At 57.2% G+C, this 26,503-nt stretch overlaps 1 protein-coding gene across 14 annotated transcripts in view; it reads right to left on the bottom strand.

Annotated features, from left to right (window-relative positions):
• CELF4 (CUGBP Elav-like family member 4) overlaps nucleotides 1-26,503 on the bottom strand; it is a 312,555-nt gene that overhangs the window by 60,712 nt on the left and 225,340 nt on the right. For 8 of the 14 annotated variants that reach the window (XM_055559746.1, XM_055559753.1, XM_055559749.1 and 5 more), the window contains exon 3: nucleotides 14,670-14,718. In XM_055559746.1, coding sequence (XP_055415721.1) covers nucleotides 14,670-14,718 — 49 coding nt within the window. Of the gene's footprint in view, nucleotides 1-14,639; nucleotides 14,719-26,503 lie in introns of all 14 variants that reach the window. The other 6 variants (XM_055559742.1, XM_055559744.1, XM_055559754.1 and 3 more) reach the window with 1 other exon arrangement.

Below are 26,503 nucleotides of genomic sequence, written 5' to 3'. Positions count from 1 at the left end.
AAGAGACAAGGAAGGAGGGCAATGGAGAAGGGAGGCAGGGGTGGAGGGAGGGGGGCGGTGTCTGGGCTTGTAGGAAGAGCAGAAAGGGCTGCTGGAGGTAATCCAGGAGGGCTTCCTGCAGGAGGTGTGAGGGGTATGAGCACATGGGCAAAGCAGCAAAATAATGAAGAGCCAAGGGCAGTGAATAAAGAAGTGGTGGCCTCCACTCCCTAGCTAGCTGCGGACACTGCCAGCCCAACTGGGGAGAGGCAGGTTTGCTCACCGGGCTTCTGCGGGTCCCCAAAGGCAGCAGAGCCCTGGCTCTCGGGTTAGGGGCACAGAACCTGCCTGGGACCACGTTCTCAGAGCATTGCCCCGCCTTCCTCTTCCGCGAGGCTGTGGCACCCAGGTGGGGGCTGGTGGTCCCCTGGTTCCCAGGGAAGAGCCGGAGGGTGGCGGGGAGGGGGTTGATGGGGTCCTGGTTCTCAGACCAGAGCCCTGTAGGCGGCACGGAGGATGGAGGGAGGCAGGAGGAGGCGAAATATAAAAATATCCGCGAGAAGTGCGGCGCTGGGCTACAGTGTTATTAAACTAAAGCATCTTATAAAACTCAAGCCATTAATAACAGGCTGCTGCCACGTCGGGGTAATTTATTCAAATTGCGGGTCCCGGATAGAGGAGCAGATGTTTCAGAGCTGCTGGTGTCAAGGAATGAGCTCCAAGGGGGGAGGGGGCGGCGCCGAGCTGGGGAGAGGGGCGGGGAGGGGTCCTCAGCCACGCTCAGCAACATTCCCCGCCTTCCCAGGCGGTGGGGAGGGCTGCCGGAAGCGGGAGGGGGGACCCCGCGGGGTTGGGGACAGCTAATCAACAAGTTCCAGGATAGAAAACCAGGGGCAGAGGGCAGGCACGCAGGGCTTCCTGCCTAAAATGTCGCTTCTCCACCGTATCCAGCTGAAATGCCACCTCCTGCTGGAAGCTGTCCTAGGCTTTTCCACGCTCACTGCTTGGTGCTGGAAATCAAAGGGTCCTAGGCTCCTTCCAGGTGCACTACCCACCAGCTGGTGACCCCAGCAAGTAACCCTCCGGGCTTCGGTGTCCTCTTCTGTCCAATGCCCAGTATTGCCTAAGCCGCCGAGTTGGGAGAAGGGGAAACCCAAGTCACCCACAGGAAGGTCCTGGCCCATGGCAGAGAGGGAGGGGTTCAGGCCTGTGGGATTCCTCCACTGCACCTGACGGCCCTTACTTGAGGTCAACTTGGTGTATTAGAGGTGTTTTCCAGTTTCCTAATGGTCTCACTGTTTCTACACCAGTCCCAGCCAAGAATCCACCTGCAATGTGGGAGACCTTGCTTCGATCCCTGCTTCAGATCCCCTGAAGAAGGGAAAGGCTACCCACTACAGTATTCCTGGGCTTTTCTGGTGGCTCCGATGGTAAAGGATCACCTGCAATGCAGGAGACCTGGGTTCAATCCCTGGGTTGGGAAGATCCCCTGGAGAAGGGAAAAGACTACCCACTTCAGTATCCTGGCCTGGAGAATTCCATGGACTGTACAGTCCATGGGGCCGCAAAGAGTCGGACACGACTGAACGAGTTTCATTTTCAGCCAGGAATCATGTTGGTGGGGCTCATCTGTCTGGGGTGTGAGATGCGTACAATGGATGCTCAATCAGAGCTTACAGAACAGAGCTGGGTTGGGGGTACTGTAGGAGTAGGACTTTGGGGCCTTTCTTCTCTGATGGGAAAGAGGCAGCGAAGCTTGCACAGTCCTCCTTCCTTCAGCACTGTCCCCTGGGTCTTGGTAGGTGGATCCTAGTACCTGGATGCTAGTAGGTGGTCAGGGCCTCAGGCTCAGGGTCTGGCCGCAGTTTCCAGGACACAGACCAGGAAAGTTGGTGGCCCCAGGGGTGCAGAACTCTGGTAGATGAAAACACTCCTGCTTAATTTTGCCTTTCTGGCAAAGCACACACCTTCCCCATGAAGCCGTTTCTGCCTCTCATTGGCTCTTCTGCCACAGTGTTGGATGCTGGGGGGGCAGGTGGGGGGTGAGGTGAAGAGTCTGAAGACCCATCGGCAGGGAACACAGAAGGGGGGCCCGGCAAGGTCTGGGTGCTCTGAACTCACTATCTAAAATGGATGAAAAGAGATTTTTCTCTCTCTGGCAGATCTGGAGGCCTGCTTACAGAGTGGGATAAAGTGGAGCTCAGCCCAATCGAGGATGCTCTGGAACACCCCCCTTGGGTGTCCAGCGTTGTGCTTGGGTTCTCCTTGATGACGAGAGGCCTCCAGCAGCCCCCGACGGCGCGGTGAGCGGTGTGTGGAGACGAGGGTGACGCTTCAGAAATGTCCCAATTGGAGGCAGACACGTCTCTTCCTACAGGCCCCACCCCGATGGTACCACTACAGCGTGATGAGAAGAGAGCGAAGAGGCCCTTCTGTCCCTCACGCAGCCCTGACCTGAAATGACACCACTGGAGCGATGTCCTGTGAGCGAGAGATGCCCTTGGCAGGACAGCGTCCCTGCCTTTAGCAGATGCTGATGCCCGAGCAGGGGGCCTACCCCAGCCATTTCTGGTCTGGACTGGGGGCCACCCTGGACAGCAGGCAGGGTGGGGGATTGGCTGTCAGGAGCCTGGGGGAGAGTGCGGGGGCCACCCAGAGCCCTTCCCCCCAACACCCCAGGGGAGGTGAGGGGAGGCAAGACTGTGATGGCAGGAGGGGGCTTGCACCCCCCCACCCTTACCCTGGCCATCTCCCAAAGTGGTCCCTGCCCACCTAGCTGGAAGCTCATGGGCAGCCGTGGGCCCTGTGTCTCTGCTCCCTGCAAACTGGACCTGCTCACAGCCTGGGGTTCATTTCAAGCGAAGGAGAAAGCGCAGCCCCACACTCGCGGGGCAATCAGCGTGCTCTGTGATGAATGGAGCCCGTGTCACTCAGTGAAAATGAATATTTCTTTGCGATAATGGCCAGATGGTAGCAACTCTCCGATCCAAATTAAAACATGCATGATAAATGCCAGGAAAACAGAGGAAGACAAAACCCCAACCTGGAGTGAATTCTCTCTATAAATCTTCCCCCTGCGCCCCCTCCCCCTCTACCACCGCGGCCCTGCTAATAGCCATTAAATTATTAAGACACACTGCAAGGAGAACGCCAATGTCAGCGGCATCCGCCCTGCTGCCCACGGCTGCCCCCTGCCTGAGGGCCAGGCTTTGGAGGGCCTGGGGTGGGGGAGATGGAGAGGGCTGCTTTTTCGACCAGCAGAGAGCTGAGATGTAGAGAAAGTTCCTGTTTAGAGAGCTGAGGGAGGCTGGCCTGTGAGGCCAGGCGCAGACTTGCCCCGATGAGAAACGAACACCCACTGCCTGACTTCACGGCTCAGACAGAGAGTGGGAAAGGCATTCTGAGCCAGAAAGACCAGCGAGGAACTGCTGGAGACAGCATTCACGCAGGATGGACTCTGACCATCCTGCGGGATGACCCTGAGGATCCCTGTAGAGCTGGGCATCTGGGAGGGTCAGAGTGGGCTGTCCGAGGGTGGCCGTGTGCCTGAAGGTGGGCGTGTACCTGGAGGTCTGAAGGCAGCAGGTACTGGGCAGGGCCGGGGTGGTTTTGGGGCTTGTATTTCATGGTGACAAAAGGGCTTTTGAACTTAAGAGTTTAATTCCCATGCCTCCTGCTCGCCCCCCTCATAGCTGGAGATGGAAAGAGCCTCTCCCGAGTCTCCTTGACACCTTGTCCAGCCCCGCTGCAGGGTGACCAGCCTTCCCATATCCAGCTTTCACCAATCACCAGTTCCCTTCATCTTCCAGAAGACCCCCATCTCTTTAGTGGGGCATTCCCTGGAGCCCTCTGCTTGAGTCACGCGGCTTCCTCACTTTCCCTGCACAGGGTTTACGCCACAGGGCCGCATCCTGGTGCCACTGGTTTCTCAGCCTGAATTCCCTCCAGTAGGGAGCCTCCTCCAGGAAGCCTTCCCTGACTGCTTCCCCCTGTACAGCTCTCCCCTCTGCCAGCCATGGCGCCTGCTGTCTCCACTACTCTTCTGGTGCCCTTGAGGTCTAAGCTGATCTCCTCACCAGATTGAGCTTCTCTAGGACCCAAAGCTCAGCAAAGACTTGAAGAATCTGGATTAAAGAATTCTGGAATTCCCCCACACATTTGTCTTTCATGGTCAGCTCTCCAGGGGCGGGGATCATCTCTCTGCATTTCTGAGTCACTTGCAGTCAGCCATTCATGTCCAAACCTTAAGCCTCCTAAGTCACCTGGGCCTGTTACCCAGTTGGGATGTGGCATCTGGGACAAGACATCCATGAGTCAGCATCATGGGCTTGTCTCTGATGTGATTGAAAAGAAAATCTATGCTGGCTTGTCCCTGCTGCCCTCCAGCCTCTGCCAAGCCTTCCTCCTCTCCAGGCCTGGCAGACAAGACCCTGAGTGCCTAGGCTGGCTCTCCTCTGCCAGCAGACGTGGAGTGTCTCCACCTTCCCCTCCCAGCTAACCCTCGGTGCTGAGAAGGACCACAGACAGGCTCATCTTGTTGCTGCCTTTGCACCTTGGAAAGTTCAGCTTCGGACCCTCCCCAGATTCCCCTACACCCACCCCCATTCCCAAAGGGCATCAGGGAGGGGAGTGAGGAGCTGGAAAGCTCATCCTGAAGGCTGTGGTCCAACTGCATCCTTTGTGCCTCTGAGAGGGGGCGTGGATGCTGGGAGAATGTTCTCTGGGTCTCGGGACCACAGCTAGGCCTGAGAGAAGGCAGCAAGGTCCTGGCTGAAGGGCTGAGTGTGAAGGCTGATTACTGACTGTGTGATCTTGGGCAAGTCACCTCTCCTTTCTAAGAGAACAGGGGTGCTGCTTGGCCCATCTTGCAGGGCCAAGACTGGTGCGCTCTTACTGGAGGCTCTGGGTGGCCTAATGGGAGACCTGAGGTCCCTACTGGCTCTATGCATCTTCCTTCCAGTGTCCTGGCATGGCTTCAGCAGCAGCTGCTGCAGGCATTGCCTAGATCCCCTGTGTATTGCCCTGAACTGGGTGGGGAAGGAGCAAGCCTCTCTAACAGCAGACAGGCACATCTGATCAGGAAAACTGGGCAGTGGCTTATGGTAGAGAAACAAGCCCTGGGATGGGCCTGGTGAGCTGAGACTTAAGGGTGAGAAGAGACAGGTTGGCCCCAGATTCAGACTGTCCATGCGCCACACCCAGGACTTCTGTGCCCTCGAATACGAGGAGCAGGGAGACCCACAATGAACCACATCTGGTCTTCTTACTGCAGGGAGTGAACCCTCCTCTCCATCCAAACTAACTGTATTTTTAAAAAGATCTAAGATGCCACAAATTTGCCTCATTTGCCTCTGTTTTCATGTCTTTGACTGTGGCACAGTCCAGGTGCTACCTCTTGGTAAACCTGTCATCCCAATTATCACCTCCTCCAGGAAGCCTTCCTTGGCTCACCCTGTTTTGGTACATTCACACGCACAGTACAGCTCTGGCCCTGGGAAGTATGATTTCTCTTGGTACTTTGTTGATCACACCTTGTCAACGGTCCTCAACCCCATCACCTCTTACCGCCCGAGGACTTGACTATAAGAATAGAATAACCACAGCGGCTGCCACCAGGGGATATCCCACAGCTAGCCAACCGTGTTCCACCTATGGCAGCTCCACGGGAGTGTCACCATCCCCTTTGCAATAGGAGCTGGTGAGAGATCGTTGTGGGGGTCAGGACGTGTGGGTGTGATGACCAGCACCATCTCTGCCCGTCTCTCTGCCCCGGCTCCCTCCCCACATCCGGCTGAGTCTTCCTAACCTACTGTTTGGAAAGGATGACATATATATATATATATATACACACACACACACACACACACTGTCACCCTCTGCCCCAAAGCCTTAGATGGCTTCCCTTCACCTAAATGTGTCAGTTTAAAGTACTTCTGGATATCACTGCTCCCATATCCTGCCCTCCCTCATTCCTGCCTCTCAGGATCCTCCAAGCTGTCCGTGGCTCGGGCTATTTTCCCACCTGGGAAACTCTGCCTTTCCTCGTGCAACTCCTCTCCCCGTGAAGGTCAAGCAGGGGTTACCCTTTCTCATCTCTCTGGTCCTCGCTGTCTCTCCCTGCCTCTCACCCCCCACCTCCCCCTGCACAGCCTCACCACTGCCACGTTGCTATCAGGCTGTTTCAAGTGGGGTGTGTCAGGGGCCAGGAGGGTGCTGGATGGGTCTTGCCTGCATCAGGGTTCGCTGGAGGCTGCGCTGAGGACTACAAGTCCAGGAAGGACTGCCTGTGACATCTTCTCTCACATCCTGCCGGCCTCCTGGGGAAGTGTGCATCCACCTTCTACATGGTGCACACAGTGCCTGAAGAGCACCCTGTGGGACAGCGCGGGAGACGGGGGCTGTGGTCCCCTCGCTCTGTCATCCCTGTACCTCTTGTCGGTCCCTTCAGCCTGGGCACACGCGAGGCAGCTTTTAAATATCATCCAGGAGCCCATTTGCAATGATTAATATCCCATTTCCCCTGAAACAGTCCTTTGCTAAATTAGCCAGGGGCCAGAGGGAATTTGGTGAGGAGCCACGACTCTCCACTTAACTTGCCGAATGGATTAAAAGAACTTTAACAACAAAATGCAGATCAATCAACACCCCTTCCCCCAGCTGCAAACCTAAAGTCCATTTAAGCTCAGCAGGTTTGCAGTTAATTATAATTTCGCACCTATGGCAGGAGTTACTGAGGTATTTATAATGTGCTTCTGCCCCACGGGGGCCCTCTCTAGGGACCCTTTTTCCCAACAGCCACTCTTCCTTCTCCAGCCACAAAGACCTGTCTTCATGCAGCTGTTGTTGGGTTCAGTTGTGTAAACAAGAGGACCTTTCTGGAGTTTTACATTTTCTTTTTAACACAGCCTGGGAGAGAAAGGAGGCAAAGATACTTTTAAGTCAGAAGGAACAAGGGTTATGGAGACTAAAACCCCAGAACAGAGGAACCTTACACCAGCAAAGATTGAGGGCAGGAGAAGAAGGGGAAGACAGAGGACGAGATATTTGTTGGATGGCATCACCAACTCGATGGACATGAATTTGAGCAATCCCCAGGAGCTGCTGAAGGACAGGGAGGCCTGGTGTGCTATAGTTCATGGGGTCGCGAAGAGTCAGACACAACTGAGCGACTAAACAGCTTGGAAATTCCTAAACAAAAGTAGGCAAGATTATGGTCAGACATGTGGTAGAACTTCCTGTCCCCCAAAGAAGCCAAGCCCTGGGTGGGCTACTTGGCCTGGTGATGAGATCTCTGATCCTCAGTCCTCCCCAAAGGCATAGGACCTCTGCCCCAGGCTGCTCCTTGAGCACCACCACTGTCTGGGAAGTGGGGACGTGCTGTCTTAGATCTGACACGGATTTCCCGAGCTGAACATTGTAATGCCTTTTCTTTAAACATCAGTCCAAAATAAATCAGGGACGCGAGTACATGAGAGATCTGCTGGGGTATCAACTCGGGCTGGTGTTCAAGGGAAAACATTACCATCTACAGCTCAAGAAATTCCAGAAGGAATAGGGCAGGACAGGCTGACAAAACAGGATTTCCAAGCTCTGAAGGAGGCTGAGAGAGGCCAGGAGTTGCTTTCCTCCTGGATGGTTTTTAAAAGTGGGAGGGCAGTGTGAGAGGTGGACCGGGGTGGTGGGGGACCGAAGGAGATGCAGCTGGACACAATGGCCCCTGAGGCCCCTCCAGGGCACCAGGTGCTACGTCCAGGCCTGGCCGACCAGGGCAGTTAGCTATCTCCCAACCAAAGGTTCGCCTTGACCCCTCGCTCCAGGCCCCTGGAGGCAGACACAGCTGTGAGAAGGGAGCATGATGTTGAACCTAATGACTGAGGAGCTGAGGATGTGGGGGTCTGCAGGGTCTGGGGGCTGTGGTAAGGAAAGGCACCCCCACCCCCATCACACACACGGCCAGCAGCCATCAGCAGAGCACACGCACTGCCTGCTCCCAGAGGCTTCTGTGGGGCCAGAAAAAGGTGCAGGGGGCGGGGGTGTTTTCTGCTCTGAGCTGCAGACCCCTCTCCTTTAGGTGGCTGCCTGGGGCTTCAGTCACCGGACCCCTTCTCAGCTCAGGGTCGAATCCTCTGGCGGAGGTGAGGTGGGCTCCACTCATCTCTCTGGCGGGATACCAGCCAGGAGCCCCAGAGTAGCAGTCAGGAGGTGCTGAAGCTGGGCGGACACTCCTGATGCCCCAAAGGGGAGAGACTGAGCACAGGGCGGGGTGGCACCCTAGCTGTGGGACTCGACTTCCAGACAGTAGCTTGGCTGTGGCAGAAATGAGGCGGTTCCTGGGGTTGGGGTCTCTGCCCAGCCCAGCCCCACCCCCAGGGGAACCTCACCCAGGACCTTCTGCAGGGGTTCACACCTGCCTCCAAGCCTTTCCTGATACCTGCCCCCCCCAAAACTGCACCTTGGGTCAGGTCATCTAGAGTAACACCGTTTTTTAAAACCTTGTTTTCTACCATCTTGGCATCATTCAGATGAATCCTCAAGATGCCGTGGCCCCAGGCCCCCCAGTCTCATGTTTTGTGTACCCCCTCCCGCCTGGACCTGGCAGAACCCCAAGGGGCCTCTGTCTCCCTGGAAACTTTGGTCGAGGGAGTCATTTGTTGCCTCTCGAGACTGGAAAATGGAAACTTCTGTATATCGAATTTTCCAAAAGCGGGGCCGTTTCATCTGCCGCTTGCAAAACTGCCTAACTAGAGTATGGGACTAAATAGCTAGAAAAGTCTGGACATGAGAAACCCAGCATCAGGGGGTCAGCAGGGTGGCTCTGGCTCTCCAGGGTGCCAGGACTTCAAGGTGAGACCCACACCCTCAGCTGGTCCCCCAGTGGACCCTCCAAGGCCTCCCAGCTGCACGTGGTCTGGGTCTGTTTAGAAATAAAATAATGCTCCAAGGAGAAATGAGGAACATAATGGGATTTTAAAAGCGGCAGGAACTGATGGGGCTACAGATGGTGGAGGACCGAGTCAGCCCCGGTTTTGTGGCGGGGAATGTGGCCTCGGGGAGGGTCTCGGAGCCACATCCACGCATCAGGTCCAACCTCATTAGCTGGCCCAGCGGGACTCTGCTGCCGCGCGAGTGCGGGCCGTGGTGAGGGGCCCTGAAGATACTGGTAAACGGACATGGAGCAGCGAGAGGCTCAACGAGTCGCGTGGCTAAGCCACTGGCCTGCACCTGCTCTGCACGGAGTGGAAATGAACGTCTCACAGACGGGCTGTCACGCTTGCCCCAACCCTCGTCCTGCCAGAGAGACTGAGACAGGTGGGGGCCCGGGCTGGTGGAGAGACCAGACGTGGGCTCCCAGGCTCCAAGTTTCCCTATGTGGGGGGTTCATGGCTGGGGCGCAGGGCCACTTCCTTTTTCCTCTCCGGAGCCTCCCCCAGGCCCTGAAGATGGCGGAAGACACAGGAGCTCAGCCTTCCTGCTGCGTTCCCGGTACCCTCCCTTCCGTGATCGCAGGCCCCCATCCAGCCTCCCCTCTCGGGATCAGTCTGAGCTGCCCCTTCGCCTCCCTTGCTTGGATCTGATGAAGGCCCCCTCCGGAAAACACGCCCGCTGGACCAGGGAGGGGCTGGGGGAGCCCCCTGGCGGTCCCCACACGGGCATGACCACACCCCCAGCTCAGGCCTCACTCTGGAGGCTGGAATGTGCCCCTGTGGTTTCCAGTTTAAGTCCTGGACGAGTGAGAGCGTGGCGGCCATCCCTCAAGGCGGCTCTCACCGTTGCTTTCGTCCCCCTCTCCACAAGGGCTCCTTGGTGCCTCCCTGATCGCTCTGAGAGGGCAGCCCCCTGGGTCCCGGAGTCACCTCTTCCCCAGGTCTCCCTCCCAAGCCCTCTGGTTTCTAACTTCTCCAACTCTTCAGCCTGACATCTCGCTGTTTCTTTTTTATTTTTCTTCCGGTCATTTCATGTTGATCAGATAAAACCTGATGACGAACCCGTCTGGGCTCCGCCCCCAGTCACTGGATCCCGGGATGGGGTGGGGGGACGCTCAGTTCCCGCCTCACTGGGAGCAGGTGTGGAGTTGGATGTGTGTGGGTGCCTTTGTTGGTGTGGGTGTACAGCAGGATGGTGGGAAGATGTGTGAGTACACCCAGCTAGGGGCTTCTCCATACACAGCCTGGATGAGGCCCCCGCTAGCTGAACCTCCTGACCTGTAGCCGGTTACGGGGAAGAGGTGGGGGTGGTTTCTGGTGATGGAGCCAAGCGTGGCAGGGGGTGAGATTCCTAGAGGACAGCTCACGTCTGCTGGGGTGTGTCTAGGAGTGACGGGGGTGGGGTGGGGTTGGGCCAATATCTACTCTGCTGGCTCAGGTCTCAGCCATTCCTTCCCTCCTCAAGGGCTCCTTCTTGCCTGCTGACTCTCTTGAGAGCCCTTTGGGAGTGGAGGGGGTGGACCCCAGCCCCAGCCTCCTCCAGCTCAGTCCAGGGAGTTCCCAAGCAGTTTTGCTGCCTGAGGCCAGGCTGCCTAGAGCCTTCTTTTCTGAAAGGAGCCCCCACAGCCTGTCCACAGGAGCCTGGCTTGGTGGAGGGGGGGCCCTGTCCTGTCCTTGGCCGTAAGGCCCACCCTGGACTGAGAGCGGGGTGGATGGGAGGTGTCAGCGCTGTGGGCAGCACCCTGTGGGCATCATCCCCAAAACTGAGAGTGACACGGAGAGGCTGGAGGGCCCCTGAAGCCGCGGAGACGCTGACTGTGAAGCAGCTCTCAGGGCGGGTACGTCGGTCTGCTGGGAGACAAGGGACATCGCGGGGCATGCGCAAGGAAGCATCCTGGGCTCTGAGATGTCAGGGCAGGTACCGGAATGGGGAGTGGGGGGGGTGGAGGGGGTTGGGGGTTGGGGGGGCGGTGGTGGGGGGCCCACCTGGTGTTTCACTGTTCCCAGCCTGCCTCACTCCGCTGGTGAGTGAACGGGCTTGCTTCTGTGGGGCTGGGGGGTGAATCTGAACTGAATACAATTTGCTCCAGGAAGCTCTGTGGGGTTAACAGGATCTTCCTTGCAGTCGGGGTGGCTCCTTCTCCCTTGGTTTTCTTTCACAGCTAGAACCCTGGCTCTTGGTATTGGGGCTGTCTCCTCTCCTCCTGCCTAGGGGTATTAGAGCTCTGATGCCCTCTCTCTGCCTGGTCCCCACATGGGGTTAGTGGCTCCTGCTTCTGACCGAGACACACACACCCCCTTGGCCCTGAGCTCGGGGCTCCATTTTCACTTCGTGCCCTCCCTGTCTCCTGCCGTGTCTACACCTCTTGGTCCAGTTTTCACCTCTGGGAAGCCCTCCCTGCTTGCTCCTCAGTGAGCTCTCTTTTCTCTGACCCCTGCAGTCCTGGTCGCTCGCGTCTTATGGGTACGTCCGGGAGCTCCTTGTCCAGCCGGGACCTGCCTCCCTCACCTGGGACCCTGTTCCTTGCCCCTTATTTACCTTGAGAATGAGCCCAGAGGTAAGACAAATGCCTGTGGCACCTTCCCATTGTCCCCGGAGCCCGAAAGACTATCCTAGGAGTCTGAGGAACGCAGAGCATCTGGGTTCTGGTGACTTACAGGCAGGGCTTTGAATTTTGGCTCGGCCACCACATAGCTATGTGATCTGAAACAAGTTATGTGGCCTCTCTGGACCTTCGTTCGTGCCTTTAAGCGGGGGCCAAACTTCCACCTCCCAAAGTTGTTGTATGGGTTAAATGTGTGTGTTTAAAATCCCAGCCTTTGGGAATTCCCTGGCAGTCCAGTGGTTAAGACTCTCTACTCTCACTGCCAAGGGTCTGGGTTCAATCCCTGGCCAGGGAACTAAGATTCCAAAAGCTGCATGATGCCCCCAAAAGAAAAATAAATAAAATAAAATAAATGCCAGCCCTCAGTGGGTGTTCTGTAAACACCAGCTTCCCTGGGAAGTGAGCTCTCTCGTCCTTGGGTGAAGACGTGGAGGCCCAGAGAAGCAGTGTCCAGGCCAGAGCTCATTTTGCACAAAGGTGGGGCTAGAACCCAGGACCAGAACAAGAACTGCCATCCTGTACTCTTCCTGGGGAGCCCCGGCCAAGCACCTAGCCTGTGTAACCCGGGATGCAGAGAGCCAGGGTGGTAATAAACCTGCCTCTCCCTTCAGGACCCCTTCCTCTCGCCCCCACACCTGTGCCCCCAAGTCTCCCCGGCTCCTGGACTTCTTCCCTCCTTCCTGCTTTCCCCCAGGCCTCCCTCCGCCTTCTGCCCCTTCCCCTTCTCCTTTCTGGGCTCTTCCTTTCCTGTTGGATTTCTCCTCCCCTCCCCCTCCTACCCCTGCCTCCATCTCCCGTCTCCTGTTCCCATTTCTTTCATCTTTGTTAATGCCCACCTCTCCCCCATTCCCTTCCCTCCACAAAAGAAGTATTTAATGGATATTAAATTATTTTAAACTTTCTTTTTTTTCCAAAGAGCTTGGTGATGATGCTGACTCAGGATCATCTCACTGTCTAATATTGAATATGCAATTAATAGATAGATGTTTAGGTTTGGCTCTCTTTCCCCTGCCCACCCCCACCCCCTTGCTACTGCAGGAAGGATAAAAAAGCTGATTAATCTGGTTTGGGGCAAGTGTCAACGCGGGAGATATATGGGAGAAAGGAGATGAGGTTAGCAACTTGGAGTCGGAAGGCGGCTGCCTCTAAGGCAAGTGAGGGAGAAATGGTTTGTGCTGGAGCTCAGCGTGGCGGGCCTCGAGACACCTGGCTGCGAGCCTGGTGTTAACTGGCGGGACTCTGAGCTGGGGGTGTGGTGGAAGGCCCTCCCCACACTGGGCCTTATTCCGGCCACTCCACCTCCCTAGATGTGGAATGTCCCTTCCTTCAATCAGCTCAGGTGCCACCTCCTCTGAGGCCTCTGGTTGCCCCCACCTCGGGGACCCCTCCTCTGGGGGTGTGGGTGCCGCCTGCCGTCCAAGCTCCCTCCCTTACTTGATGGCTCTCCCCCAAAGGGCCGGGGTCTCCGCTGCCTCCATGAGGCCCCGCTGCACGGCAGGGGCATTGCCGGAGTCCTGGCCCTGGCTGTTTGAGGGGCCTCTGTGTGCAGAGAAAGGCGAGTGACTGGGCTGCCAGGAGGGGGCAGGAGCCAGCAGTGTGAATCAGGTGGTCTCTACAGCACAAACCCTTCACATCTGAACCATTTCTGCTCTCCAATTGACCTGTCTCCACCTGCATGATGGGGGTCCCCAGGACGGGACACTCTCAGGGGCCACAGGGATGCGGGCCTGTGCCCTGGGCATGGGGCTCCTTTGGGCAGCACCAGGACGCCGGTTGGGCTTGTTGGGCTTGTTGGGCGCTTCGAGGCCTGGGTTGGGAGGGCCACAGAAGCCTCGTAACCAGGTGGGAGCCCTGCTGGGCCCCCTGAGGGCAGCGACCTGTGCTGGAGGGACCCTAGCCATCCCCCCAGGGTGGGCAGGTGACCTGTGGCCACACTACAGGACAAGGAGCTCGACGCTGAATTTTGCAAGTAGCTTTTGTCTATTTGACGTCGGGCTCTTAATTTCCTGGAAAATTTGGGGGGAGGGAGGGGGATGGAGAGAGAAGTTCCTCAGTGCCCAGCTGAGCTGAGCTGAGAGTGACTGTCCATGCCCAGTCAGAGAGGGCCCAGGGGCAGAGGGCGCTGGGTGGGCATGGAGTGGGCATGGTGCCCGGTCAGAACCTGGGATGGTGGGTGCTTGACAGAGGAAGCTGGAGCCTGGCCTGGTCCGGCCTCTGTGTACAGTGGGGGTGAGGCCACGCTGGTGGAGAGGACAGAGCCTCCCCTTGGAGAGTGGGGTCCTGCGTCTGTGGGTGAGGCTGTGTGTGTCCTTCTGCTCTTGCCCCTTCCAGACATCAGCCTGTCTGCCTGTATCTAGGTCCAGCATCTTGGCCAGAGCGGCCTCACATCCTGAGGGGCAGCCCTCCTCAGACTTGCCCATTCTGGCCTGAGCTTCCCACCACAGGTGTGTGCTAAGTCACTTCAGTCGTGTCCAACTCTTTGCGACTCTATGGACTGTAGCCCACCAGGCTCCTCTGTCCATGGGATTCTCCAGGCAAGAATACCGGAGCGGGTTGCCGTGCCCTCCTCCAGGGGGTCTTCCCCACCCAGGGATGGAACCTGCGTCTCTTCCATCTCCCGCACTGACTGGTGGGCTCTTTACCACTGGCGTCACCTGGGACGGCAGGGGAAGGATTGAAGCACATATCCTCCCTTCCATCCTGACGCCCTTTCAGCCAGTCCAGTCCCATCACAATGGGGTTTTCCTTCCTGACACGGAGGCGGGCCTGCCCTTCTGGGTGTCTTTAAAGGGGGCAGTGGAGCGCCCAGGACATCCTGCCCATTGACTCACAGAGAGGAAGGAACCCCAGCAAAATGCAGACCCCAATCCACTCTCCTCCTCTTCAGTCGGTCCCCACACCAGCCACCCAGGGCTCCAAAGCGCCGTCCCAAGCCCCAGTCACGAGGTCCCCAGGGGGCTGGAGGCAGCGGCAGGGAGTTGCTGCAACCCCCTCCCATGGTGGGAGTTGGAGGGACGGGAATGAGGGAAAGGAAGGGCTGAGACAAGTGGGCCCTTGGGTGAAGCGGGAGGAGGGAGGGGAGAAGACGGGGCTGGAGAGAAGGGAGGGGCAGAGACAAGTGGGCCCTCACGTGAAGGGGGCTGGCGCAGGCAGCTACTACCTCCTCGGCTCTCGCTGTCCGCCGGTTTCACCTGGATCGGCCGGTTCATCTGTAACAGAGCACAGGAGGGCAGCATTAGAGCAGGCGCGCCGGCACCCCAAGGTGCGCCAGTGTTCAAGGGACACGGCACACTGCTCACTCCACGGACGCCGACACCTACGCCCCCAGCACCAGCGCGCGACAAACGTGAGGGTCTCCACTAAAGCCCCGCCCCCTCGCCTCCCCAGTGCGGTCCCCAGGACCCCCCTGATTTCAGGAGGGTGTCTCAGGACTGAAGACCCTGGGGTGTCCCCTGCCAGCCGTGAGCGGCTCTTGCTAACTGCGATGTCGGTCCACCCAGGACACAGCTGGCTTTGCCGAGCTGGTCTCTGGCCGAAACTGACTCCTGCCTAGGTTGGGGCCCGGCAGCGAGTGGCACCCCACCCCTGTGCCATCGACGCCGGCGGTTGGTCCCAGGGGTGCCCGAGGCTCTGGGCCTCGCAGCTCCCGGTTGGAGCAGAGCTCAGGGCTGGGGCTCCAGACTGCAGCCAGGCTGTCCCCTCGGTGGGGTGGGGGCGGTATGTGCGGGGTGGGCAGCTACTCGTCTCCTGTGACGTCCGGGTGCCAGGAAGACCACATGGGACGCCTGCCTCCCCATCTCCCAGCTGCCGGCGTCTCGGGAGGATCCATGCAATGCCTCGTTCAGGCCACTAGGGGGCTCGCAACTCCAAGGATCCAAGGCTCTGCAGCCTGTTGTTAATCCTCCTGCTGCCGGAGGCATAGGATGGGCTAGGAGGCCCTGAGGTCCCAAGATATTTCAGACAATAAAAACGGGAGGAATCGCGCAAATGGAATCGAACTTTGTGTCTCTGCCCGTGCTTCTGCGTGTCACGTACCTCCCTGATTCCTCATTCTACCTACATTTCTCTCCCAAACGCACCCCGAGAGGCAGGCAGGTACTAAACGCCCCATTTGATAGATGCAGAAGCCGAGGCGGGGCGCCTCGTGCCAGGATGTGGCTGGGAACCCAGGTCTGCCAGGGCTATTTGGGGGCCTTTTGTTCTGTACCAGGTGACTTTTCATTGGCACTTCCCCTCGTGTCCGGAGGAGGCTGGACTAGCCCGTGGCAAGCTTCCTCCTGGTCTAGGATTCTGAGCAAGTTTTGGCTGCGTCAAGACGACTTGGTTGGGGAGCGTGGGGGCCCATGACTCAGCAAGGTGAAGAGGAAGCCGGGGAAGGTCAGAGTCGCTGGAGGAAGGACAGAGGCGGGAGGCAGGGCACGGAGCAGAGGACCAGGAAGCACAGGTTGCCAGGGGGCAAGAGAGGATGCTGGGTGCCACTGTTTGCTCAGAGGTCCCCACTTGGTGCCCCCTATGGAGCTGAGGGAAAGGAAGGTGCTGGGTGCGCAAGCTCTGCCAGCAGAGTTAAGCGTGCGGTACAGGGACCTCCAATCACAGGGAGAAGAAAGAGGGCCATAAGCAAACTCCCAGCTTCCTTTCAGGGGCCCTGGCTCCCCCATAAACCACCTCTTTTCCAGTCCTTGAGAAAAAGATCCTGGAGGCCGAGCAGGCATCTGACTGTGGGAGAAGGGCTCTCCCCCTGGTTTCCATTCTATGCCTTCAGAGGCTCCACACCCAGCCCTTTCTGGGGCTCTCCCTGCTTCTGGAACACCCCTTCCCCCTGGTTCACACCCCCTCCCCCCTTCCCCAGAGCTGCAATAGGCTCTTACTCCAGAAAGGCCCCACGGCTGACCTGGACCCAGTTCTGGCCATTGTACTCTCCTGGGTGAATTTCTATGGCTTTCTTGCTTATGTAATTTTTATAATTCTCTGAGGAAGGTATTATTCTCTCTTTTTCCAATGAAAAGCTAAGCCCCGGGAGTGGGAGGTCTGGGATGCAGCCAGGGATGGTAGGCATGGAGCTAACACGACGAGGGTGGGTTGGTCTTGGTATATTTCATCTCATTTGACCTCAAGCTGCTCTGGAAGGGGGGCTTCCCAGGTGGTGCAGTGGTAAAGAATCCACCTGCCAATGCAGGAGATGCAAGAGACATGGGTTTGATCCCTGGGTTGAGAAGATTCCCTGGAGTAGGAACTGGCAACCCACTCCAGTATTCTTGCCTGGAAAATCCCATGGACAGAGGAGCCTGGAAGGCTACAGTCCATAGGTCACGAAGAATTGGACACGACTGAGTGAGCACACACTGCACCGCTACTCTGGAAGGAGGGGACAAAGGGAGGATGTCCTTCTGGTGAGGGGCGAGTGGGCCATCATATTGACTAGAACTTCCTCAGCCTAGCCCCCCAAGTCTGGCCCCCACCACCTCTTGTATCATTCCATTCCTCACAGCCCAGCCCCTTTTTCCCCCTGTGTGTTCCTTTGGCCTGAAAACTTCTCTCTCACAGCCCCGCTAGCCTCTTGCCCTTGACCCTGAAGTCTTCCTGGTACTCCAGGGGGAAAGGCCCTGCAGGAACTCTCCCTTTTCCATATAGACGGTACAGTTAAGGTTGGGCACTGAATTGCAAGGGGGCTACTGCCCTGCTACACCTACAGGAACACAAACAGCTGCTCCAAAATTATATTGTCGGACTCTCATCACTTCCCATAGGGTGTATGCAATTAGAGATCCTTTAGCCAAGGAAGCAGAGTTTTGGAGAGGTTAAGAAACTTGCCTGAGGTCACACAGGTGATCAATGTCACCATTGAACCCAGGACTCTGGACACTGGCCTGTGTGTTCAAAGATGCTGGAAACCAGGCCTGACAGGCTTGGGGAAGGTCTGGGAAAGTTCAAAGCAGAAGAGCAGGGAGCAGGTGGGGAGGGCGGTGGGGTGATTCAGGCTTCTCCAGTGGGGACTGGGGGTGAGCAGGGGCAGGCAGAGGTGTGTGCACCAGAGTTAGCCGAGCTCTGCAGCTGTGGAGACGAGGGAGGGAGGAGCCCACAGAGGAGACTTCATCCCTGGGGCCAGAGCGGGCCCAGGCCAACCCCGAAAGCTTAGGTCAGGGGACCCAGGAGGGTGCCTTTCCTGGCATCTTGTTTCTGAAGGTGGGGAGCTTGCATAAAGCCCTGTGGCAAGCCTTCTCTTTGTGCGAGCAGAGGGGGTGAGTCCTACGGATTGACAAGGGCTGGGGCGGGGGAAACTGTTTCTGTTGTGAGGGGACCCATTTTCCAAGGTAAAGTAAACAAGGCAAATGGAATCTGCCTGTGCGTGGAGTCTCCCCCTCTGCAGGGGTGCCCCACCCTCAGGCAAGCAGCCACCGGCCCACTGTCCTTGGTACCTGGGCGCTTGTGAATGCTGTGCCCCAGGTCATGGACTCAGGCTTGGTTCCCTTCGGCCCCCTGCTCCCCCCCACCACGAGCCCTCCCTGAGCCAGCCAGCCCCAGACCGCGCTCCCAGACCCCCTTCATCACTGGCATCCTGGCAGCAGGGACCCAGGGGCTTGTCCAGCCTCCCACCTGCCCTCAGCCATGGGCCAGGCACCCGTGGTGGTGGAGCAGAATTGACTTGGCTCCCGTGGACCTGTGGCTCCCGGGGTCATATTTCATATCCCATTATGATCTAGGGATGGTCAGCATCCACACAGCCTTCATGGGGATGTCAGGGAGTGCCTGGCTAGATGGAGAGAGAAAATATGGCCTGTGCTTTCTTAATTCTCAGCAGAAATAAAGTGTCAGGATCAGTCGGGAAGATTTCTTAGCAGCCTCTGTACCGACACCTCAGGCCTAAAGGGAGACCTCCCTTCTTTGGCCAGTGTCTCTCTTTCCTGTTCCAGACTCAGACCCTGCCTCAGCCTGCCTCTGTCCTGGGGAGAGGAGGCCAGACCACGCTGCAGAGATGGCTTTGCGAGGCACGACTGGTGCGGAGGGGGAGAAAGGATACTGGGAGGAAGGCAGAAGGGGTGGTGGCCACTTCCTTGCCCTTCTGACTTTGACCATGGCCTCTGGATCTCAGCCACATGAGCCCCAGGGCGTCCCTTGTAAGTGAATGTCGAGGATGCTGGAGCCTAAGTCTCTGTGTCTTTCCTTCAACCCATCCCTTGCTCCTCTGTCCAGCCATCCCTCTCAGCCATGATATTGTCCTTCAGGGTAGGCCTGGGGCTGGAGGCAGGGTCATCAGCCTGGAGGTCATCACCCCATGCCCACTGTGGACTTCAGCACAGGTTGGGTCTCCTCATACCCGAACTGGGCTGCTTGCATGAAGTCAAGCATGAAGCCACCCTCATGCTTCCAGGGTCAACCCTTCTGGGGACATCGTTAACTTTTGTTGTCATCAACTGCGTTCCTGCTTCCAGCCCGGGGGGCACCCTCAGGGGGAGTGGGTGGTCCTGGCCCAGGACTGGGGCCCTCCCTGTCCTGCTGTAGCCAAGGGTGGGCGGCAGGGCTCCTTCCCTCCCAGGCCTCTTCTGCTCTGGCTGGGTCTCCCTTACCCCTTCCCATCTCTGCCACTTTTTGCGTCAACACATATCCATGCATTAAACAAGACATTCCATTAATTTCTTCATCATCATAACTTAAGCTGGGACATACCCTTTAAATATTCATTCAGCTATGAAAACTGGGCATTAAAATTTTAATAATGTCAAGCTCATTTGAACCGAGCTCCTTGGGGACGATTACGATACAATTAGAATAAATATGATGATTGAGCTAGTCCAAAGGCTTCACCTGTCTGTCCAGCGTGGGTCCCTGTGGAAGGAGAGGACTGTGGCCAGTGGGCAGACAAAAAGACTGACGGATAGGCCAGCCAGATCTTTCCTAACTTTCCATCTAGCCCTCCCACACCCCACTCATCTCTGCTCTGGGGGCCCATATGGTCCTCCCACCGACCTCTGCAGCTCTCTGGTGCCTGCTGTGGGCCAGGGTGCTGGGCCTTTCCTCGGCACCTGGGACGCCAGCCCTGATTAACCATTGTGGTTCCAGTTACCCTTTCCCTTGTCTTCCTGGTACAACTCCAGCTGTGCTTCTGGGCTTGTTCCTTTGTGGCAGCCATGCCCCTGTCTCTGTGTCTCTTCTCCCCAGCCTTGCAAGGGGCTCCACGAGGCTGGGATGAGACCACACCAGAGCAGGGCCAGCCTGCATCACGGGCCCCTGAGTGCCCACAGGTGTTCAGCCACCAGACCAGAGAGGGGCTATCTTCACCCAGCTTCGCTTCTGCTATGACCACCTTCCTGAGGGCTGGCATGGAGGTTTTTCAGGGAGAGCTGAGCCCGCCCGCACCCCCAACCCCATGTCCCTTACTGTCCTGCCCTTGCCTAAGACAATGCTGGCAAGGGCCGGGGACATTCAGAACTTGCCCTGTGTCACTGGGACAGCCCTGACTGCCCACAGCATCCCTTGGGCTCCCTGCCCCTGAGCTGGGTCCCCCTCCACCTGTCTTCTCAGAACCCCGAGCCCCCTGCTTCACACCAGGCCCCAGTAAGCTGACCGAGAGCTGTCTCAGAAATAAAAAAAAGAGCCTGGAAAGCTCCCTGTCACCCCTCCAAAAAAAATTAAAAAGTGAAGTGAAAGTGTCAATAGCTCGGTCGTGTCCAGCTCTTTGTGACCCCATGAACTGTAGCCCTCCAGGCTCCTCTGTCCATGGAATTCTCTCAGTAAGAATAGTGGAGTGGGTTGCCATCCCATCCTCCAGGGGATCTTCCTAACCTAGGGATTGAACTCAAGTCTCCTGCATTGCAGGTGGATCCTTTACCATCCCAGCCACCAGGGAATGGCCACCCACACCCTCCTTCTCCTCAACAAGACTTCCTGTCCTTCCAGTAAGACTTCACTGGTTAGCTCTCAGCCCCCTGGCCACACGTGGCCTATACTACTCTTTCTCTCATGTGTGTGTGAGTGTGTGTGTGAGTGTGTGTGTGTGTGAGACAGACTGGGACAGCCACTTGTTTCTCAAACAACAGCAGGGACCTGATTTCCTACTCACAGACTCCCAGACCCTAACTCAGGACTCTTGTCTCCTGGAGTGTGTGTGAGTGTGTGTGTGTGTGTGTGTGTGTGTGTACACACGTGCACCCACACCCATGCTTGGGTAGTACTTGTGTGACATCACAGACCTCATGAAGGAATGCCTTCAGGTTGGGGATGGAATTGAATGAGGGAGAATGAGTGCAGTGGCCTCAAAAGCGTCAGCTTCCATGTTGTTCGCCGATCTGTGGGCCAGAAGAGGTCTGGGCCAGCGCCCTGCGTGAGGCTGGGGGTGGTGGAGGGTGGTGGGGGTGGCAGGGTCACTGTGGTGGCCTATGGAGATGGCCAGCGTGCTCTCCAGTGGCAGCTGAGCCCCTGGATGTACTTGCAGGGTGGGTGTCCAAGCCTCACAGCCAAGGATCCTTTCTGGCTCCTTTCGGGGTGTGTGGGTACCTGGTGGTACGCTGTTCCCTGCTCACCCGGAGGGCTCACATCTCCCCAAACCAGGAAGTCATCGGTAATACTGACTCTTCTTGCCCAAACCCGCAGCCTGCACTGGAGGCAGCTCTTGGCTGTGTGTGCGTCCACCCACTCCCCAAACCTGGCCCCTACTCTTCCTCTGTCCCTGTCTGCTCTCATCCGCCCAGAGACCTCAGCTTTTACGCTGTCTGTCCCCCACCCTAGCACACACGATGGCAGTGGAAATGGTGAAGAAGCAGACCCAGTGTTCTGGGCTTGTTCGGACATCTGTGCCCCAACCCGAGTGGCATCGCTGCTCTGGGAAGAGAGACAATTTGCAGGGTGCAAATGGTGAAGAATCTGCCTTCAGTGCTGGAGACCCAGTTTGATCCCTGGATTGGATCCCTGGGCTGGGAATATCACCTGGAGAAGTGAATGGTCACCCACTCCAGTATTCTTGCCTGGAGAATCACATGGACAGAGGAGCCTGGCGGGCTACAGTCCATGGTGTTGCAGAGTTGGACACAACTGAGCAACTAACACCTTCACTTATTCAAAAAGCAAGGGAAAAGGCATCATTAGAGCACTAAAATATAAAGCTTTCCCTTTCTTTCATGGTTTCTACCATTCCTGACTTGTCATGGTATTTTTTTTTTTTTTTTACTCAGCTATTTGATGTCATTTTAAGTAAAGAAAAATATAAAATTTAAAGTATTAGTATGGATTCTACCATTCATCTTTATTTTGTGTGATGCCAGTTTTAAATGCAAACATCAGAACATTTAACTCCTATGCAGAATCACCAAAATTATACAATTTCGTTTTTGTGGCTCATGCCTGGAGGGTGCCTTGAGGAGAGAAATGTAAGCTAGACTCAGGAAGGTTAAGAAGAAAGAGAAGGTCCCCTCAGGCATGGAGACCCTCAGAGGAACCCAGACCTGTGCTGTATCCTGGGGGTGGACTGGGCTCCCCTTTCCACTGACTCCAGACCAACCTGGTGCAACCAAGCCCAAGGTGGGCCCTGGGAACTCAGGCCAGACTTCACTTCTGCCCATGGCCCCTCTGCCTTAATCCACACGGGCAGGTGACCCTCAAGGGTATTTTAAAGTCTGTTTCAGAGATGCATTAGTCACCTGCTATGACAAGGGCTCTGTTGACCAGACAGACATGTCACAGCGCTGCAAGCCCGGGGGGCCACAGGGAGAATGGGCCTGACCCGACCCTCCCTAAACTCCACCCAAGCCATTGCTGGCTGGCCTAGAAAGCAGAGTGATTGCACGTGGGGACCAGGATGTATGTGGATCAGGCAGGGGGGAGGCAGAGTTGATCATGAGCAGAGTCCCCAGGCCCCTCTACATGGGCTTCTTCACGCCATGGACGACACTTACAAAACCCAAGTTCAAGGATAACATTATAAGAATTTCAAGGTGGCAACCGCAGAGCACTAAACCCCAAGGATGGGACCCTTCTGAGTGTGGAGGCCTGGGTGACAGCACGGGGAGGGGGCTGCCCGTGAGGCTGCCCTGAACACGGTGCCTTTCTGCGTCCCCATCACCTTGCAAGCTTATCTCCAGGCATCAGACATTTCCTTGACCATAACGTGTTTTCAGGTGGAACTGTGCACAAGCTCCAGAAACAGTGTTACAGTGTTACTCAAAGATTTATCTCTTAAAGATGACCTCTGGGTAATTTGTGGAGGATAGACTGAGAATTTCCAGCCTCTGGTATAAATGAGGAGGCAATCATCCAGTATGGATAGACAAGAGAACCCCTGAATGGGACCGCGGGGACCACGGGTGGGCTGCTCTTCAGCGACCCTGCCCTCCACCTGGATTTTGCCTTTGCCGCACTTGGCAATTCATAATGAACAAATTAATGAATGGAGGGATTGCTTGTTTAAAGCCCCAGAGGGCAGATTTTGAATCCCAGGCTCCTGGATTCCCCGGGCTGTGCAGAGTAGGCCCTCAGTAGCCTTGGAAGGAAAGAATCAATCCCTTGCCCCGGGGCTCCTGAAGTCCCCTCGAGACATGGAAGGGGCCTGGCAGAAGTGGCACACACTATTTGCAGCTTGTTGTAAATACACTGTTTTAATTACCTCCTTAATAAATCGCATACGGTTCGCTCCATAGAGAGGGGTGAGAGAGTCAAGGGATCCTGTTGGCTGTCATCATAAAGTTTTGATTCAAGGACATCCAGCAGTGATTGCATAAGTGACACACGCCTTTGCTGAGCCCCTGATCATGGGCCAGACTCTGAGGTGACTCTGGCCAGGCCAGACTGTGGCACCGTTCCCAGGGCATGAGGGCAGGTCACCGGTCCGTCTGAGGGTGCAGGGCGCTTGCTGCCTGGCCACCCCCCCAACACCTCCTTCACGTCTCGGCTCCCCCGCCCCCACCTTGAAGGGTCCCTTCAAGCTCCCCTTTCTTCACTGCCTTGCCACAACCTAGGACAGTTATGAACCAGTACGGTTCTCAATTTGTAGATTTGTTTGTTTAGCGTTGTCTCCTCTTTATGAGGAAAGGTCCACACAGTTCTGTTCCCACAGCACCTGGCACACAGTAGGTGTTCAGATGCTCACCGAGCAAATGGATGAAAAATCAAAGTGTGAGTTGCTCAGTCATGTTCAACGCTTTGCCACCCCATGGACTGTAGCCCACCAGGCTCCTCTGTTCATGGAATTCTCCAGGCAAGAATACTGGAGTGGGTAGCCATTCCCTTCTCCAAGGGATCCTCCTAACCCAGGGATCGAACCCCGGTCTCTTGCATTGCAGGCAGATTTTTTACCATCCGAGCCACCAGCAAATGGATGACCGAACCCTCTAATGCACCTTTCTCCAGCATCGCTCTCTCCTGCCTCAGCCACGCCCTGGTGGCAGGAGGGTCCAGAGGCCAGAAGTGGTCACCCGCCGAACAGCCCTATTTCTGGTCCAGAGAGAAAGGCCTTTAATCCTCCCTCCTCCAGCAAAGTGGCGATGTTGTACCTCTGGATTAGGAAGGGTTTACTGAAGCGGTGATCATGGTTTAGAGAGACAGCCAGTGAGCGCAGACCAGACAGAAGAACCTGGAGGTTATTGTTAAAATATGCAAATCCACAGCCCATTGAAATGCAAACCCTCCAGATAAGATTTTTAATAAATCTGGTTCTGCTCCCACTCCCCGCTTCCAGGAGGCCATCTGATGCTTGTTGGGTCAGGCATGTAGGCCCTGTCAGCTCTTCACCCGTCTCCTCGTTTAGATGGTCCACCTCACGGCTGCCCCTCAAGTGGTGGTGGTGGTTGGGGGGGGGGGGCGCCTGCCAGCAGAGGCCCCTGGCCTGTCCCTTGACACAACACGGGAGGTCACTTCCAGGTCACCCATAGGGACATTGCACCCTCATCCTCACCTCCACTCATCCATCTGAAAAACAGAGTCCCAAGCCCTTGCGCCCTCTGCCAGGGGGACTGCCGTGCGGGTCTGCCCAGACACGCCTCTCACTCTGCCAGTCGCGGCCTCTGGACTCACTGCGATCTGATCTGCTGCCTGCCGTCCAAAGTGGCTTTTGAGGGGATGAAGGAGAGCGATGGAGAAGCAGCACAGGGGCCCGAGTGTCTTAATGACCGTCAGGACAGGAGTGTGAGCTGTGTGGGCTCTACGTGCCTGGATGGAAGACAGGGAGGCACGCGCGACCCTGGCGGGTGACACTTCTCAACTCCAGACCCGGGGCTGACCACAAGCATAGGCTTACCTCCCTCCATCCTCTGGGACACCACATAAGCCAGGGGAGCAAAACTCAAGGAGTGGGGAGGGTGTGTGGTGGGGGAGGGGTTCAGGGCAGGAACAACCGCGGGCCACGCGGGTAGAGTTCGGAGAAGAGCCAGCCGGGTGCCAGCCAGCAGGGACTGCCATGTGCAGACAGGTCAGGTGGACTCAGGAGGGTCTGAGCCTGTGCTGTGGGCAGTGGTGTCCGCTCCCCACTCCACCCGGTCAGGTTTTGGCAGTAACAGCATTCCACCAAGGCCGCTCTAGGAAAGAGCAAGGGCGCAGCGCGGGCACGGGGCAGTGGCGCCCGATCAGGGTGGATGTTTAGATCAGGAACTGCCAGCGCTGTCTCGGCATCTGGTCTCCTTCCCATCTGCGGGCAGGTGGGGGGCGGGGGGAGAGCTCACGCCCGCAGTGAGGGGGTGGGGCAGGACGCGGGAGTCTGTACAACCGGCACATCCTCCGTGGTCCAGCCCCACAAACAGGCCCCCGGCAGTTGCATAGCAACAGGCTGCTCTGCTCCGCAGTGTCCAGCGAACAGCGGCGGCGCTGAAGGAGCCTATTGGTGGGACTGCCTGGGGCGGCCCCCTCCCCTCCCCTCTGCTTTCTTCTCTCTCTCTCCCGCCTCTCTCCCAGCCTCCGCCCTCTCTGCTCTCTGGAATCTAAGTTTACAGAATGCTTTCCCCTCACCCACTGGGTACAAACAAAGGAGGTGCCCCCTCCCCTGGGCCGGTCAAAGGTCTCTCCAGCTTGTTTCCAAAGGGAGGGGCTCCCCATCAGCTTCTTAGTTTTCCTTGTCCCCCGCCACCCCCGACCACTGCCCGTGTGGTGGGGGTTAGGTCCCCTCTGCATGGGTGGATGCTTCTCGGGGCTGTGGCAGGTGAGGCTGGGGGAGGGGGCGCAGTGAGAGATCCCGGAGATGCAACAGTGCGTGTGGACTCAGCCCCTACCCACCGGGCAGGGCTTCCCAGGTCCACGCAGCCAAGGGCAGCCTGTCTCTTTGTCTCCAAGCCCCGCGTCCGTCTCACCCGCTCCCACCAAGGCGCCGGAGCTGCCCTGGCAAGGGTGGGAGGACCCTTGTGGTCCTAATTACCGTCCGCTGCCGTGGAAACGAAGCTCATTAGCCTGCAGGGCCAGGCTGGGTCTCTAACCCTCTTCAGGGTGAGGGGTGTGATTTTTTTTTTGAAAAAACAGGAGTGGATAGATGGATAATTCTGGATGAAACGAGCCCTGACTTCTTTGGAGGCCTGGATGTCGGTCCTAGCTCTGCCAGCTACTTGTGCCATGAGGTGGGACTGTCACCTGACCTCTTAGGGTCTCATCCCCAGAGTGTGGAGAACCCCGCAGCTGTGAGGCTCTTAGCACAGTGCCCGGCGCCTAGAAGGTGCTCAGCAAACCCACGATAGCACCCCCTTCCCTCCCCCGACTCCTCATCCCCCAGAGCCTCTCCCGACCAGCCGGCTCTGCCCTGATCCCTGCACAAGCAGGCACAGCAAACCTTCCCTGGGGAGCCCACTGCCCAGCCTGCAGAAGGGCCTTGCTGAAAGGCCTTCAAGCCCACCCTTCCTGGGCTGCAGCCACACAGGGTGCCTCCGCCCTCAGCCCCTCAGCCCCGCACTTGGCCAGGACCCACCACCTGGAAGTCCCTTCTTTGGCTCTGCTCGGGCGGGGGCTCTTCAGTACCTGCTCCCACACCACAGCGGTGGGGCATGCTCTTCTTGCACGGGTGCCCCAGTTCTGCCCTGGCCAGCTCTAGTG

The sequence above is a fragment of the Bubalus kerabau genome, chromosome 21, assembly GCF_029407905.1.
Source record: "Bubalus kerabau isolate K-KA32 ecotype Philippines breed swamp buffalo chromosome 21, PCC_UOA_SB_1v2, whole genome shotgun sequence".
NCBI classification, from domain to species: domain Eukaryota; kingdom Metazoa; phylum Chordata; class Mammalia; order Artiodactyla; family Bovidae; genus Bubalus; species Bubalus kerabau.
Note: the sequence above shows the minus strand (reverse complement) of the source record. Positions and strands in the feature narration are given on the sequence as shown.